The sequence below is a fragment of the Leguminivora glycinivorella genome, chromosome 2, assembly GCF_023078275.1.
Source record: "Leguminivora glycinivorella isolate SPB_JAAS2020 chromosome 2, LegGlyc_1.1, whole genome shotgun sequence".
In the NCBI taxonomy this organism is placed as follows: Eukaryota; Metazoa; Arthropoda; class Insecta; order Lepidoptera; family Tortricidae; genus Leguminivora; species Leguminivora glycinivorella.
In genome coordinates, this window is record NC_062972.1 from 9736308 (window position 1) to 9755138 (window position 18831).

General features: G+C 36.5%; 1 protein-coding gene across 1 annotated transcript in view; it reads right to left on the reverse strand.

The window, feature by feature from the left end:
* Positions 1 to 297: 297 nt before the first annotated feature.
* Positions 298 to 18831, reverse strand: part of LOC125241781 (lachesin-like) — a 62424-nt gene continuing 43890 nt past the window's right edge. Inside the window, exons 3-10 of the mRNA XM_048150409.1 lie at positions 17558 to 17765; positions 13486 to 13641; positions 11377 to 11505; positions 8783 to 8920; positions 4984 to 5133; positions 4788 to 4856; positions 2791 to 2877; positions 298 to 1982 (exon numbers count right to left, since the gene is read on the reverse strand). Coding sequence (XP_048006366.1) covers positions 1891 to 1982; positions 2791 to 2877; positions 4788 to 4856; positions 4984 to 5133; positions 8783 to 8920; positions 11377 to 11505; positions 13486 to 13641; positions 17558 to 17765 — 1029 coding nt within the window. The 3' untranslated portion in view covers positions 298 to 1890. The remainder of the gene's footprint in view (positions 1983 to 2790; positions 2878 to 4787; positions 4857 to 4983; positions 5134 to 8782; positions 8921 to 11376; positions 11506 to 13485; positions 13642 to 17557; positions 17766 to 18831) is intronic.

Consider the following 18831-nt stretch of genomic DNA (forward strand, 5'->3'; position numbering starts at 1 on the left):
CTGGCCATTAAGACGAATCGAGCCGAGTTGAATCGAGTTCTATACATTTGAATGCGATTCGACGCGTCGCCAATAAACGCAGCAGAAAACGAAGGAGTCTCGACTCTGCGAATTGGTTTGTTAAGTTGGTAGCAATGTATTTACTAAACTGTAAAACAGCTATATCGTGCGACTGCTACTAAATGTTTTCAGGGTATAGACTAGATAGACTTGTCCTGACATCTTTTATGTAGGGTTTTAAAGTTCTATGCACGACCTTGTAACTCACGAATAACAGTACGGGAGTAGAAAAACAGAACAATGTATTAACTACCATTAGTGATGCTAAATTATTCGTTAGATATGGCACATTTATAATATTCATCTATCAGTCTTTGTTTAATCGAGAAATATCATTACAATAAAAATATATTTACACTAATGACATCACTAATTACATTTTCACAAAAATATCTGTCCTCCGAAGGCCCAGTCAAACAATTAAAAAAATCCAAAGCAGAATAGGGTTGATTTTGTTTTGTTTATAATATTAATGAAACAAAGCAAATGCAACGTTGTCCCAAAAGAACATGGTTTAAATTTCATCGAACTATTTCGTGTAGATTGTTGGACCATGAGCCTTAGGAGGCTAATAGGATTCGATGTCCATGTTGTAACTACATATAGAATATAATACTCTAAAATCTAGGAAATTTCATATGATTTTGAAACAAAATACAAATTGTAATAACACCGTACAAAACAACTACAAACAGGGAACCTAAGAATCTAACAATTATTGCAACTGACTTTTTTCCTGCCATCCCGTTTATAATAAATAGGGGCATTGGGGTAATTTCGAAAGTCGTCTAATTTCGAAAGTCACATACTCACATAAAAATCACCATTATTTCCATCATATCAAGATTCCCCTTTCAAGATTACCCGAGCATTCCTGTGCTTCGAAGTAACAAAAGAATTGCAGCACGCAGGTAAACATATTTTTATAAAATTTCCGGGTAACGGTACGTTATTGCCTGTACGATATTTTTAGCAAATAAGTATATGCCTGAAACCTAAAACGTGAAACACGTAAAACGCCGTGTCCATTTATTTCTATGAGCAATTTTCATGATATCCAGTGATCGGGGATTTGGATGCCACACTGCGGGATGTCAAGTAGAAACAGTGATATGGATATGCCATCCGGCCCGTGAATTTTCACTTTAATTTATAAATCACATATTTTATTGTAAGTGAGGGAAGGCCTATTAATAAATTAAGAAAAATAAATTCAGGAGTAATAACAATGATGATTTTATGTCGCATTTATTATTTAAAATATTGACCCGTAATAGCAATAAATTGATAATAGTGTAAAAGTAGGTAAATAAATTACGATAAAAAACTGTCCTTTTTCTAACCACATAAAGTTTGGAATCCCGCGGCACATCCATACTATAATGTTTGAGGTCATTCACCCCGTGTGGCATCCAAATCCCCGATCACTGATTGATATCTCATACCGTCGATAAGATGCTTACATTTCTCCCTCAGCATCTTCACACCTCAATGAGATATTAGCGTATAACTTAACAATGATACACAAGAACATATCGCACCTTTGGAACGAAACCGACGTAACTCTGAAACAAATCGCTATTGAGTTGGATCAGTTCCGTTTCTCTTTCTCTGCAGTCGTTCCCTCAATGCCGAGGACCGTGACATCATGTCATTCTGTCGAAGACTAGGCCCCTCTATCTAGGCATCTGTTCCTAGCCAAGTGTATGGCTTTGCTTCATTCTAAAGGTGCGGTTATATTGTAATATACAAAAATTACTTATCCAAGCTATCGTATCTCGTTTAGCACAACGTGTGGTATTGGCACGGGGTGGCGACGACCAGCGCGTGTCAGCTGGTCACCAGCAGCGCCGCCACCACTGCGACCAGTCCGCAACGGCGCCGTGACGAATGCGATGATTGTGTGGACTCGTAATCCGTACCTGGCACATTACAAAACTAATCTATATTACAAATTTACTTACTTAGATATACAATAAAACATAACTATTATGTTTTATTTTGTTTTTTGTGTCAAGCTAACCATGAAAATCTTTCAATTTAATATTGAACTAACATAAAGGAAAAAAAATGTGTATTGTGCCTTACCCTAAACTTACTTTCAGATATAAGAAAATTATTACCTAACTACCTAAAAGTCTACTTGGAAAATTGTAATGTAACATAGTTGAGAATAGCATGTACCTAATAGGTACCTATTTTATATTAAGATCTTATTGTACGTTAATATTATTTTTAAAACTATGCTGAAAATAAATAATTTTGAATTTTAATTTGTGATTTTTATTCCCATCCATTTTTTTGTTGCAACATAGTTTCAAGTCATTTACCGCTACTACAAAAAATAATTAAAGACAAACGTTATGATATGGTTAAAAGTTAGTCGAATGTCAAGATAAAATGTCATTCGACTTTAATCATATCATTTCGACTTATTTCTAATTCAGAAAATATGATAAAAATACCAGGCCCCGTAGCCGAATGGCACAAACGCTCACGAAACGAAACGCTCGTAGATATCTATCTCTATCGCTCTTGCGTATTGGCGCGACGAGCCAGACTAGCTTTCGCGGCGTTTCGTTTTCGTTTCGCGTTGCAGAAATGCCATTCGGCTACGGCACCTGGATAGTTTCATTAGGTAGTACTTATTTGTTACCATTTTAGTAAAATGTTATTTCGGTCGGATGTTACGAAATTCGTGTGGAGAGATATTAAATTTTCTAAATTTACCTCCGGAATCTTTCCACTCTTCAACCTCGTAATCTCCTATCACTCTGTTTTCGGCAGAGCCATCTCGCCAGCGACTTCTATTTTTACCTAAAATTAAAGACAATTTAATATAATTTTGTTTGAGTAACACTACTTATTCTAATGTTGAGTTGTAATTCACGGTTTTTTTTCATGTTTTTTTTCAAGCCAGAAAAAAAACCGTTTTTTTACAACCCTAATTATAGTATGAATTTTTTGAAACGAACGTTTCTAAACAAAGGTATTGTTCCTTTTGTGTTGAGCGGGAGCTTCTGTATTTGCACGCGCTAAGACAACAAGAAGCAACTGTATCCTAATAATTGTAAGGTTCAAATCTGTACAGCAGCAAATTTGAGATAGATTATTTTGGAAATGCGAAGCGATAGACCACACCGCTATAAGTGCGAAAATACAGCGCTTCTAATACTTTGATACTTGATGGTGTAAGTATAGTACATATAGTTATAATAATCATCGGTAATATGTCAGTCTGTATAATAAAAATAACACGTTTAAACAGCGAAACTGCCAGATTAAAAGGTTGATAAGCACCTGGCACCTTAAGGTGTCATCGCAGAGTGACAATAAACACTGATAAGGTTTTTCAATCTGACCGCCATTGTTATGTTTTGTTTTATACTGTTAATATAATATATGTAAACACCAGTTCGTTCTATTAAATAATATTTAAAAACAAAGAATACATTTTCTTGTTACCTAACAACGTTCCTTAACGCGTGTAACGTATTATAATTATACCTTATAATATGAGTATCTATGACATACATTATATACAAGGAAATAATTATGGTATGGCATAGTATTCTAGCCCCACCATACTATGATTATTTATATTTTATTGGGTATTTGTTTCCAGAACGGTATAGCAAAATAAGTCCTTTCAGATACAGTCGATTTCATAAATATGTGTACAATTTTCGCCTTATTGCAACGAGTTTTATGAAATCGACTGAATACGGACAGACAGCCCGTTATATAAAAATGTTGCTTTTGTCACCCATTGAACCCTAAAAATTTTTAATAGTGTAAAATATATATTGTCTTATTATTAGAAATGTCGCTAAGTCGTAAAAAGCCATCCGGAAAATATTGCGTCATATTTATGAAGGTCTATGAAAGTGGGCTTTCAAGTCGCACATAACATATGATGCTATAAAGAGTATAAAGGAAAGCCCAAATCTATAACAATAAACGGTACATTGGAAGTCAAAGCGCAAACAAAATCGCTTTTCCCACAATAATATTACTAACGACCCAATTGTACGGAAGCATTGGGCCGCGGCGGCAAAACCAATAAATACAAAATCCACCTTTTCCATCCGGCCGGGTGCAGGATCACGATGAATGAATGTATAAAAGACGTGTAGGGTACGATGGCTGAATTTTGTACTTCAGTACACTTCTCATAACAGCGGTTTACAACGATTATTATGTTACGAAATGTAACAATAACTCGTACGTATAGTAGTTTCTGAAGGAAACAGGTATGATCCCGAACTTATGAAAAATTAAACCGCATTACCTAACGGATCCGATCAGCCCTCGAAGGGTTTCATTAAAAACTTTACGTACGGCATAAATTATTATGTCGCTGCCTGAATTGACCATGAAACCAATTCGATTGGAAGTGCTTAGGGAGAAACAATAAAATACACATCCAGTAATTTTCTGAAAGGTAAAAGTTTTAAAACTGGATGATATGATTGTGAACGTGCGTGATCTGAAACCATACTAGCACGGGCCGAGTTTAGTTTGGGAAATAATCACTCCTTGTCGGAAGCCACATAATGGCTCTGCTTCTAGCAGTTTAATCTCGTGTTGTGAGATAATTTTACTTTTTCCAGTTTAAGATATTATTCTTTTGTTTTACCGGACGTCCATAACAATGCCGAAAAAATATAGCGAGTAACTTCGGTAGGTACCATGTTTTACACATAATATATATTAGTCCATTTTACCTTTTTTCTTATCTGAAGATGTAGGGACGTAGTTAACAGCTGTGCTTGTTGTGGGTGGAGCAGTTATTTCTGGAGAAAATTCAATAATAAGAAAATGTTTATGAAAATACCTTTACATTTTAAAATCGGATCTTAAGACAGAATTACTAATTCTACTAGTTATTTCAGGTAAGATTTACTTATTTTGAGTACGAACCATCAAGACGGATTAGTCCATCAGTCTCGCCGAGCGAGTTTTTAGCAACACAGCGATATGATGAGAAGTCCCTTGACGATACTTTTCGTATCGTTAGCTTCATTTTCCTGCTGTATCCCTCGTCGATTAAATTCGTGATGTATTTGGTTCCTGGTGATAAAATATAGTTAATTACCACCGAGACGAATATATTAGGTACACGGTAACTAAGTAAATTAGTAATTCAGCACTAAAAATCGAACTGACCCAAAAAAAAAAAAAACTTGTTTTAATTTATGAGTCTGTCAACTTTGTCTATTTTACCATATCGACGCCCAATAAAAAAAGCAAATAATGTAAGTAGACAAAATATTGCCATATTATTGTCAGCACTAAACACTTAACAGCTGACCTAAATAATATTATTGAGCATAAAGTCTAATAAAAAAAAATCGTGGATAACTTGATTGTTGGATTGTTGCAAATGGGGTATGTTCACAATTTTTGCAATTTTATTGAACTCCACTTATTAGGGACCACTGTGAACCTTATGGATAACCTTTTTATAACGAGAAATACAAGGTGATAAATTTTTAACAGATTAACAACCGACTGTCAGGCCTGAAGGCTGAGACAGATGAGACATTGTTTTGATTCTGGGTTCATTGTAATTAAATTCCCGCAACTTGTGTAATTTGATAACAATTATCGATTTTCTGTAAATTAAAATTACGCCGAGGAAAGTTGAGCTGTTGTAATCAAATACAAAGTCATAAATTGAAAGTGAATTATTTAAAGTAAGTTTATTTAATATTATAGACACTATTATATAATAATACATTATATATTAATAAAGACTGTACGTACACGATAAAATCCGGCCATACATAATATGGCAAATCTTTTAATAGAAAGTTAATTTTCAAGCAGGGCCGTTTCCATATAATTTGTGGATATCAACCTACAAATTAAAGATATAAACATACCATAACGTTAGTTGGTCTATGAATTTTAGCAGTGTATATCTCATGGTACCAATATTTTTTTGTCCACTGTCTTCTGGCAGTCTTTACAAAACTTTCCTGTTAAAAAGATTTTTTAATGTTTAATTATATTAGCCAAAATATACCTGATGATATATTATACTGATTCCACAATAGTAAACATTTTTCTGATTGTAATAAGATTAAGAAAGTTCTGGGGTTTTCTAACTTAGCTGAGTTCGACTTTTTGCCACTTTTTGGCTTTTTCATACAAAAACAACTTTCAGTGCTTGGAGTAGAAAGCCTTCCTGACTCCCAAATGGCGAAATGAGTTACAATAACTATTTTTTTGGTATGATGACATTCTAATGCGCGTAAAACGGCTTTTAAAAATATAATAAAGATGATAATGATGTCTATGTCTATGTCTATAACTACTATTGTGAAAAGTGGGATAGGAAGCCTGTGAAGAGTGTCAAAAAACGCTGTTACAAAAAATTAAATGTACTATGGACTGTATTCGACGAAAACTCACACATACTCATGCATTACAACGAATAGCTACTATTATTAAGTACACAGTTTAAGATATACTGGTTAATAAAAGTACAAACATTACTTCAAAATGTGGATTCGGGAAAAAAATATTCCATATCATGCATGGCCGGATTTTATCGTGTACAGTCTTTAAATAGTGAACAAAACCGGCCAAGAGCGTGTCGGGTCACGCTCAGTGTAGGGTTCCGTAGTTTTCCGTATTTTTCTCAAAAACTACTGAACCTATCAAGTTCAAAATAATTTTCCTAGAAAGTCTTTATAAAGTTCTACTTTTGAGATTTTTTTCATATTTTTTAAACATATGGTTCAAAAGTTAGAGGGGGGGACACACTTTTTTTCCTTTAGGAGCGATTATTTCCGAAAATATTAATATTATCAAAAAATGATTTTAGTAAACCCTTATTCATTTTTAAATACCTATCCAACAATATATCACAAGTTGAGGTTGGAATGAAAAAAAAAATCAGTCCCCACTTTACATGTAGGGGGGGTACCCTAACAAAACATTTTTTTCGACTTTTTATTTTACCACTTTGTCGGCGTGATTGATATACATATTGGTACCAAATTTCAGCTTTCTAGTGCTAACGGTCACTGAGATTTTCCGCGGACGGACGGACGGACGGACAGACAGACATGGCGAAACTATAAGGGTTCCTAGTTGACTACGGAACCCTAAAAAGACACACTTAGAGTCAAATTGACGTTTCATTTACAAAAAAGTCACCCTTAAAAGTAATGTATTCAATCCATATCTGGAGCCAATATTTGACGTAGTTCAATAATATTAAAAGTTGAATCGGGCCGCCAGTGGTGAAAATATTCAGTTCAGCAAAGGGTATTGTGAAATATGTAAATCTTTCATATAAAGCATTCCAAAACCTTTCTCGTGTACGTGGTATAAATTTATTTCTCATTTGGCAGTTGTCTAGTCTAATCAGATTGTGAAGACAAGGGTTCGGAGGCCGTGACACAATTATCACTGTTGCCACGTGATGCCTATATTTTGTACCAATTAATAAAATTTGATATATACGTACTAATATTATTAAAGATATAGAAGCATGCAATACTTATATGGCCAACTTCGGCAATCGCGTATATTTGCCACGTTAATTTTTTTCTTAACCGATTGCGGAAGATAAACAGACATACATTGACCAAGAGTCCAGACCAAGCTAACTTAACCACATACTCTGCACTTCCAGTGTAGATGTACGGTTGTGGTTTTATAATAACCATTTTATTGTTAGGTGCTCCTAGTTTAATAACAGCTTCTAATACATCTCCCAACAGAAACCACAAAATCACCTCAAAACTTTCGTAAATATGAGCTATTATTTCGATATTAGGTATTCAATAATTATAAGTATTTATTTAAATATTAGGGGTACAATTAGGTAGGTTGTTTCTAACCATCTGTCACCGTTAAAGCGTTCGCAAAATTGTATGGTATGGGATGTTTCATATACCTTTGCTGCGTGACGTTGATGTGTCTGTTAACTGTGATTGATGCAACTGCCCCTAAAGGCAAATGGTAACACGATACTAGCGCCACTTACGATATTTTCTTAGATCTTAAAAAAAAAGTTTTGTTACTTATGTTTTTACATAAGTCTTGTCTAAAATAAAAGTGGCCTTTTTCTTGGGATAACTACAGAACCCTTTTTTCTGTGTACTTAACACAGCAAAAGGGAGTGTACAAGTTTCTAATGGGTTGGCAACGCGCATGTGACACTTCTTGAGTTGCAGGCGTCCATAGGTTACGGTGACCGCTTTCCATCAGGCGGATCGTATGCTCGTTTGCCACCGACGTAGTATAAAAAAAACAACTAAAAATTGTATAGGTACCTAGATTTGTAAAGTACTTAAGACACTTGATTCTTAGCGAATTATACAGCGTGAAATAAAAAGGACAGTTCAAACTTTACATACTGACTTTTGAGGTCATAATGAACAACTTTTATTATGGGACCTATGCTGAAATCTCAAAAAATTGGCTGATCCATAGAAACGAGTGGCATGTTTGAAGCAGTCAATTGATTTTATTTTTGCGGTTTCAACATTGGCCCCATAATAAATCTTGCTCATTATGACCTCAAAAGTCACTATGCAATGTTTGATGGTCCTTTTTATTTTACCAAGTATAGAAACAAGTAAAATATCTAATTTTAAATTTATAAGAAAATATCGGAAGTGGCGCTTTATTCGTTTTTCGGCTGCCCTTTCACTAAAGCAGATGCCACATACGAGCAAGCAGAGGAAAGATAGGATGATACCTGATATGATCATGTCCCCGCGATCAGTGGTCCAGTAGTTGATGGAGGAGGGGTAGGCCTCGGTGTGGCACTCCAGCGCCACGTCTTGGCCCACGTACGCGGCCTCCAGCTGGTTCGGGATCGATAGCATCGGTGGGACTGCGCACATGTTACTATATTATTCATTTACTCTGACGATTCTGTCGGCTCTTTTAATTGAATTTGGAATATAGGTACAGTAAGGCTTTTAAAATTGAAAGTACTTGTATTAACAATACGTAAAAAACATTTTCTCAAACATGCAATGAAAAACATTTTCGCATTTTTTTTTATTTCATTGTATGTTTGAGAAAAGCACTATTGCCTCGGCGTGAAAACGGATTTCGACCCACCCTTATTTTGCCAAGAGTGGCACTGAAGCTTTAGTAGTTTCATGTGCTCTGCCTACCCCTTTATGGGATACAGGCGTGACTGTATGTATGTATGTATGTAAAAAACAAGAAATTAACGACTTGGAAAAATGTAGGTGTGACATATAAAAAAATGTAATTACCTGAATCTATTTTATAATGTGGTTTATTCGCAAATTGCGTATAACTACAAAACTAAAATGTTTTTTGTGGAATAACACGTCAGGAAAATGTCCTCCTAAGCTTTGCTGGCACATATTACGCACTCTTTTGCATATATGCGGCTGAATTTCTATGATGCTGCGCCGAATTTCCTCTTTTAAAGCATTAGTGGTTGTGGGCTTATTGGCACAGACTTTTGACTTTGAATAACCCCATAAACACCATGAATTGATCCACTCTCCCTGAATTTTGCAACCACTCTGCTCACAGTTGACAAAGTCAAGTCAATATTCCGACCATATTTTGCACGGAATTTTCGAACTGTACCCGCCGAACTTTCATTACTTTTGAAATATTGTTCAATAATCAAAACGCGTCGATCTTTCGTATCACCCGCCACTTTTACAAACCCTAAACATTCAACAGTGAAATTGTTTTTTTACAGTTACCAGTTAGGTAATAAATCCAAATCAAATTCATAGACCAACAGAATAGGCCCTAAATTGAAATTGTAAATTTTTTTGGCATTCCAAATGTTTATAATCTGTTTATTTTAACCTCAACATGTATGTTTGTCAGATATTTCTGTAAAGAAAATTGTTATGATGCTACAAAGATACAAATATTGTCCTACAGTTATGCAAATTAAATTGACAAAAGTAAAAGAAACAATAGACGTTTAAATAGTTACTTAAATGTAGTGTCATATAAAATATTCAAAGTGATTTTAATTCCGAAGGCTTCTGCGTTGGTTAATCGAGTAAAAATTACGTGAACGTTTTACGTATACCCCTGGAAATGAAGAGAGTCGCTAGGTGAGGGCACTCGAAATGTGGAATGTGAATTAAGGGGAAGACAGCGAGTCATTGGTTTCGGGGCGAGCGAGCGCGGGGCGAGCCGGCGCGGGCACGAGAGATAGTATCGCCATTATCGCGTCCGTACCGTATTCACGTCAGCATAATGCTCTAATTGGGCGCAATTACGGCCGATCCGGCGAAGGCGCCGTCAGGTAGAGACGCCGTGTCCTCGTAAATACTCGTTAACGACGCCCGCCCTGAGAAAAATAATATTTCTGAACGCTGACTCCCGCCAAAAGAAAACGACGTGAAAATGCTCACGTACTTACCAACGGAAGAATTTGAGGCCAAGTTAATGGGGCGGGCAAAATGTGCGGGCATTTTCTTTCTTCCTGATGAGGAAGTGATATTAGTACAATTTGCTTGGCTGCTGTTTTACGACCTCCATTCGCGCTGAGTGACGCACGGGAGTCTTTACACTGAATGCTAATTGATATTTATTTGATTCACTCCGTGACTGCGGGGCCGCTGTTCGGCTAAACGGCAAATGAATCTTCAATATTAAATTATAAAACCCATTTGTATAGCCATGTACGTTATTAGAATGAAAGTTTTTTAATTAAGAATGTTGTTGATTTATAAATTATAAATTTTATGCTACATCTATAGTTACAGAGAATTTTGCCAGCCTTCATAATTCGCATTTATATAGATAGAATATGTAATAATTTATGAAGCATAATACACCTCAAATTATATTATGTGTTAAATCTGTTTATGACGTGCTCATTATTTATTAGTTTTGTGTAGTAACCTTTGTTGTAAATAATTAATATCCAATAAAATCATATACAGGGAAATTATCATAAATGCCATAATTTTATGCTTACTGTTATTGCATTGGAAAATATTAATTACAGACATTTTAATATGAGATATTGTGCCCTAATAAAAATATTATTTGAGTAGGCATAAACTTTGCATTTCTTTCGTGCTTGGATATGTTAGATGGTTCGTATAAGAATTTAACGCATTTGTCCATGTTTTTAATTGTCTGCAACTTAGTTATTTTCTAATAAGTATTGCGACGCAAAGGAGTCATTAAGATGCAAGGACACACTATGTTAATCTCACTTTTCTCTTTAGTTTTACAATTAATGTACAAATATGAAAGATTCATCAGACCTAATAAGGAACATGACGCAGTCAGCAAGCACAAGGACACACACTTTAAGACTAGACTTACATTGCACCATGAGCATGACTCGCTTGCTGATCGAAGGCGGGACGCCGTTGCTCGCAATGCACAGGTACGCGCCCATGTGTAGTCGCGACACCTTCGATATTGTCAGGTTCTCTCCGTCCACCACGTTCACTGCACAAAACAAAACATTAATTTATAATATGGAACTCTCAGAACCCATGAAACACTTTGCAGACTCGAAATTAGGCGTACTAGTACACTACTACTACCCACGTATTTATAAGTATTGTAAATTTCAATACACATTTCTTTTTTAGGGTTCCGTAGTCAACTAGGAACCCTTATAGTTTCGCCATGTCTGTCTGTCCGTCCGTCCGTCCGTCCGTCCGTCCGTCCGTCCGTCCGCGGATAATCTCAGTAACCGTTAGCACTAGAAAGCTGAAATTTGGTACCAATATGTATATCAATCACGCCAACAAAGTGCAAAAATAAAAAATGGAAAAATATGTTTTATTAGGGTACCCCCCCCTACATGTAAAGTGGGGGCTGATATTTTTTTTCGTTCCAACCCCAACGTGTGATATATTGTTGGATAGGTATTTAAAAATGAATAAGGGTTTACTTTGATCGTTTTTTGATAATATTAATATTTTCGGAAATAATCGCTCCCAAAGGAAAAAAAAGTGCGTCCCCCCCCTCTAACTTTTGAACCATATGTTTAAAAAATATGGAAAAAATCACAAAAGTAGAACTTTATAAGGACTTTCTGGGAAAATTGTTTTGAACTTGATAGGTTCAGTAGTTTTTGAGAAAAATACGGAAAACTACGGAACCCTACACTGAGCGTGGTCCGACACGCTCTTGGCCGGTTTTTTACAACTCATCATATCAGCCCTTTGTCGCCCAATGGTCGCCCACTGCTGAGCATAGGCCTCTCTTCTAGTACGCCACTTCTCCCGGTTCTGGGCAACAACGCAGTAATGTCTGCCAACCATAAATACATATTTTTAAATGAAAGGACACATAGAAAAAAACACAGGTTTCAGTCCTGCCGAAGGAGTGTTTTTATTATTTTGTTTCCTTTTCTTTAAAAATATTCGTTGCCCGTGTAAACAAATTATTAAGTTAATTCTGCTGCTGGCTGCTTCAACATGAAATAAGAAAAAATTTAATGCATGGTGCAAAACTATCTTGCTATGCTGCGAGCGTGAATTTATTAATCAAAAACAAATAAAAGATAAGGTAAACTCGCCTTATTCGGTGACACGCCTAATTCGGTGATACAAGCTTTGAAGCACTATTCCGAAAGACGATTTTTGGTTGTTTCACCGAATTAGGCGTGTCACCGAATGAGGCGAGTTTACCCTACCTACATAACGGCATGAAACGAATCTCGTGCATAAACAACAAAATTTATATTTACTTGAACTATAATAATAAACCACATATTCAAGCGATATCTATCTCGATTGTTGATTCAATTGTGCAAATATTTCTGCTATGCGATGATTGTACAATTTGATCTTATTGTGCGAAACAATCGCTTCAAGTCGTCGTCATTCCGCCGGAAGGCCTTTCCCGACCCATTGCCCAGAAATTCACTTCAACAAAATAGGTTTGCTTTATCCCCTTCTAGATATATATTTTAGGATAGAGACGGACTGATAATATTCGCGCTTCGATTATGCAATCGAGAGTAAGGTGGAGGGTTTTCGGCCCTTGTCGAGTGCCGTCCGTGGGTCCATTCACGTGAACTCCGGTTTGTACTTTCGCGCTCCAGAGATTTCCTTTTATTTCATCTGTTTTGTTTCTCCGCGAGAGAGCCAACGCCATAATAACGATCGAACACTCGAGAATTCGACCGGTTATTTGTTGAAAAAATAAGTGCTTCCTGTTAAATTACATTATGGTGTGCTGCATGTTATTTTCGGTCCTAAATCCAGCAATACTGGCTGTTTATTGAGTAATCATTTAGAGTATGTCGCATAGAAAAAGATGACGAGAAATAACAGTTACTTTTTGTAAGAAGTTCGTTTTTATTGGGTTTCTAGAACTGCTATCCTTCTGTACGTAGTAAGTACTTATGTGTCTCATCCCTAGGTACTGTAGAGCCTCTGGTAACTTTTTTTTTATAAAATATAAGTGAGTGACCTGATTCCCCGTTACAGTTGAACTCCTGGCCGTCCTCGCGGCGCCACATGACGTAGGGCTCGGGGTAGCCGGTGGCGCGGCACACCATCGTGACGTTCGTGCCCTCGCGCACCACCATGTCCGTCGATGTCATGTTGTCGATGATCACGGGCGGAACTAAACAGAGGAAAAACATTCATAGTTGACACTTTTTTATGGCAAAACCCATTGCAGACCCATCGTCATATGATATTATTTTCATCCAAAACTATAAAGCAAGGTTGAAGCATGGCAAAGATAACTACTTGAAAATTAAAGCAAACCGATGTGACTCGACAAAACGTTTCAAATTCTACAACCATTTCCTATAATAGGTATGCTACTTACGGTATAGTATAGTGTATTCTATACAGTAATCAGTACTTCGCTTTTGTTAATCAAAAAAAAATCGAACTAAAATCTTTAAAATGTCCGTCCTCTAGAGAAACTCCCTACACATAGTAGTTTACAACGAAAATGTTGGCATTAAAAAAGGATTAATGCATCTTGCTAAAGCCTGTAATAGGATTAAAGGATTACGAGTCTATGTTTTACCCACGCAGTACCTACAATCTACATAATTGTGGTAATACGAACTTCAAGGGAATTTGTGTCTCGTTATTTGTACGTGTTTTCGATTGAACTAATTTTTATAAGTACCTACTGAGTTCTAACTGGGAAATGGGTAGTTAAATCTTGTACATACTTAGTTAATGTGAGTGTCTCCGCAAAGGAATCCCCGACGGTCTGCGTCCTTTCGGTCCGTGGTTCTGTCGTATCCAAGCCTTTGCTTAGTCACGTAATTCGTACTGTATAATCTCGATCCAGTTTTTAGCAAGTAAACTCAAGCTTTTCAAATTATAGAGCAGCTTGAAATATGTCTGTTTGTGCTAGTGTATTTTTTGTCTTTATCCATACTATCCATACTAATATTATAAATGCGAAAGTAACTCTGTCTGTCTGTCTGTCTGTCTGTCTGTCTGTCTGTCTGTCTGTTACGCTTTCCCGCTTAAACCACGCAACCGATTTTGATGAAATTTGGAACAGACAATCTTTAGACCCTGAGACAGAACATAGGCTACTTTTTATTTCGAAAAAAAGGGATGAAGGGGTTGAAAAAGAGGTTGAAAGTTTGTATGGGATTTCTTAATTTTAAATGATAAAACCATGAAACTTTATATTTTAGCACTTGATAAGAAATCATTAAACATATATTTAAAGTCACATACAGGTCGAACGCGATTAATTAACATTATTTTTACCTTTAAAATAAACATGGTGGGAAATAAACATTAACTAAAAGCGGGTAGATTATATTTATTTGTCTACCCCGAACATTTATATAAATTAATATCGGGTAGTTTTGTGTTGTTTACATCTCCGGTGACATTTTGCTGGGACGTCAGTCTTCCGCGACCACGGCCAGTGCAACCTGGCCGAAACGTTGGGAAAAAAGGTAAAAATAATGTTAATTAATCGCGTTCGACCTGTATGTGACTTTAAATATGTGTACAAAGCGCGAGAACTTAAAGTGTTATATCATTAAACATCTTGATAAGGGATAGGGATAGGGATAGGGATAGCGATAGGGATAGCGATAGGGAAAGCGATAGGGATAGCGATAGGGATAGCGATAGGGATAGCGATAGAGATAGCGATAGCGATAGCGATAGCGATAGCGATAGCGATAGCGATAGCGTTAGCGATACGGATACGGATACGGATACGGATAATATGGGTATCGTTAGAGGGATACGGATAATCGGTCGGCGGTCTCTTACAATCAATGTGCTCTAAGGCGATCGTTGTTTGCTTGCTTGAAGATTACGTTTGCGATAAGTAGGGGGAGTCCGGGAGACTTGAACCTCTTTTTACTCTTAAGCCCCTAGAATTTTATCTGTCAATGTCAGCAACTCGATGTTTTGCGTATAGATGGCATGCCTAAATAGCTATCTTTAGATCATAGTAAAGTGCTGATAAAATACAAATTGTGCGTTCTGCAATTTTTTTTTCTAAAACAGAAATATGGCTCAAGTCTCCCCAACCTATGGGAGACATGACCAGGGGATGAGGGAGACTTGACCATGTATATGTTATTTGGGAAAAGCAGTGAAATATGCAATAATATTTAATACATTTTAATAGAAAACCAACTTAGTTCCTCTAACAACGTATTTATACCCATTAAAACACTTGTTAAACTTTTAAAATTGACAACATGAACATTTTCTAGAGATCAGAAACTTTACATTGGTACTTGTTTGTTTTACAAGGGGGAAAGTTGTTGTTTAACTGCACGTGCCAATATTGATACCCGAGCAAGCGAACATTCCAATATTGAACCGCAAGCGTAGCGAGTGGTTCAAAATATGGCATCATGAGCGTTGCAAGGGCTTCAAGGCACGTAGGTTAAACAAATTTGCCCCCGAATGAAACACAAAAATTTTCAACGCACTAACACCAATAAAATACTAGCTAAAAAAATGAAACGAAATCAAATCTATCACAATTTATTAAATACCTATATAAAATATTTACGCTGAAAAATTACCATTAAAAAGCTTAAATCTACCAGCCAGCCTATGACATCAAGTTAAAATTTGTATGAAATTATCTTGCACTCTTGTGGATAAAATGCAATTTTGCTATCCGGTTTCGAAGAATCAAGAGAGCCTTTACCAGTTGGCGTGTTGAAAAATATTAAAGGCACATGCAAAATCAATTTTTATTTTACACAAAATCATAGTCTTAAATATAATTAATATTTGTGACAAACAAATTTGTCCAAATCTGTTTCAGTTAATCCAACGCAAAGTTCGTGAACATATCCATTGCAGGAACCACATAGTCTCATAATCATGACTGCTTCAGTTTCACATAAAGACCAACGATTATCTAGGCTAGGATTTCCCACATCCATTGTACAATAACCTTTTCATCTTCGAAATCACTGTCACTTATCTGAACAATTTTCCTTTTCCCAGTTTGGGCTTTGCTCGTTTTCTTCTGACGTTTATTTTTGTCTTACGGGTTGACCTCATCTTAAGCTTGTATTTAAACGTCAGTATCATCTATAAAAAAATATAAAAACAACATAAAACAAAGCAAACCCTTACCCAAGCACTGTGCGGGAGAATTGAACCACTGGTCAAGTCTCCCTACCACCTTGCGGTTCAACTCTCCGCACCCTCCTTTCCTTTATTTAGGTCATGTTTTCTTAAAACTCTTACAATATACATCCCAAACGTTCATTGTTAATAAAAGCACAATAACCAACAAACACAACAATGGTAAAGAATACCACTCACCAGTTTAATAGTCCAAATAATTTATAAATCTAATGTTATTATTTTTTTCACTCGCCAGCCACAAAAACACGTTCATTGCAGTGAGATCTAAATCAGACCAATGGTGGACAAAATGGCATCGCCTAATGTTGCGCCATTGGTTAGTCTATCATGCGACCTACCAACGGCGGCGGTGGCGCGAAATTCGAATTGAAATTTTGATTGTAGTTCAAGTCTCCCACCTGGTCATATCTCCCGGACTCCCCCTATACTTAAGCAAAATGTAAAAAATTGTAAGGGATAATAGAAAAAAGTACTTTTTACCCACCGATCATAGTGTCGAAATACGGGCTATGTGGGATGTTTATAAAGGTTTCCCCAGCGTATATAGAATTACCTACGCTGTGGTCGATGTGTAATATTTCTACAATCATTGCAAGCAAAAGTATTATGTGCAATCGAAATAATCGCAGATAAATATACCTACAGAGAAACCTACGGTCCCTACGGATCCAAATGAAAATCTTAATGAATACTTTTATTACGCGGGCGAAGCCGCGGGTAAAAGCTAGTATTGAATATGCATACAATTGAGATTTACCCCCCCCCCCATTTATGTTATACGATTTATGCGAGACAACGTGTTTGATCTGAGAAATGGTCTTAGCCTTAATTCAGTTTGCTTCAATTGGTCTAAAGACAGCTTAATAGACGGACTAAAATATATCTCTTAAATAATAGTTGAGACTACCCTCACGTTTCCTTACCAACGACCTGCAGGTATCCCTTTCTGGAGCGCATGGGGTCGGTGTTGACCTGGCACATGTACCAGCCGCGGTCCACCTCCTGCACGCTCTTGATGTGCAGGTACCACGAGCGGTGGTCGTTGTACGACAGGCTGATGCGCGGGTTCTGCGTGATGATGTTGTGGTGGATGCTCAGAATCGTCTGCGTGTCAACGCGGACCCATGCCACCTAAGAAAAGGGTTTGAATATTGAACATTTTAGTTGATCAATACTCTCTCGTTCAGATTTGAAATCGATGACCATTTTAGTGGTGGCGTGACAAATAGGAGTTAATTATTTCTCAGTTATAAACTTTCTGATTACACAGACTGCAACATTTCACTAGTTTCTTTTGAAAGACTGAAGTTAACAATTTTCGTAACTAGTAAGTTAGTACCTAAATAAGATAAAGTTAACAAAGACACCCAAGAAAGATACCCAAGCACAAGAGGTGCGCGATGATATCTGTAGGGAGTGAGAAACAAAAATACAGCAATAAATAGATTTAATCTTTCATAGGAATAAAACAACTAGCCTGTTTGTTCATTATTTACCTACAACTTCATAAATCTCGAAGGTATCCTCTAAGGATTTTACAACTAGCAATTAATTATTAAAACCAGACACCCAACCACAGAGAGTTTAAACGCTTCACGTATAAATCATGCTCTAATTTCACTAACTAGTCGCCCTGCATGATTAATATCAGGCGAATCGTGCATTCCGAGCAAAGTGATATTAAGTTGGCTTGTTAAAACTTCCTCGCGAGCGCCAATGACGTGCAGCTCGACTCGGCGCGATTGCCGGAGATAAAACACTGCTCGTTATACTGATGCGATGGCGGTATCCTACACACTACAATAAAATAAATATATTTTGAAAAATGCGATAATAATATGAATTTGAAGGTTAAATTACGCTCTTCTGGAGTTAGGTTTTCATTATTACTTTTATTTTCATTGGTAGCCATGCTACGGTCTCTATTTCATTGTTAATTCGCTTATTTGAATCAAGTAAATTGCATATTTGTGGTAGTTATAAGGCTTTCATCAGCATGGTATAGCACTCTAGTTTATAAAAATAGTAGAAGGTAATGGTAGTCTGCTGGCTGATGGGACAACATCACAACAAGAAACGGTTGATCGACCCATTTAACAGATGGATCGTTTCAGTTAAAAAAGGTATCTGTCCGACGGGGCAGAGCAAAATTAGTGACGATTTCGTTAAAAAGCGAGAGCAAGATGTACACTGATAT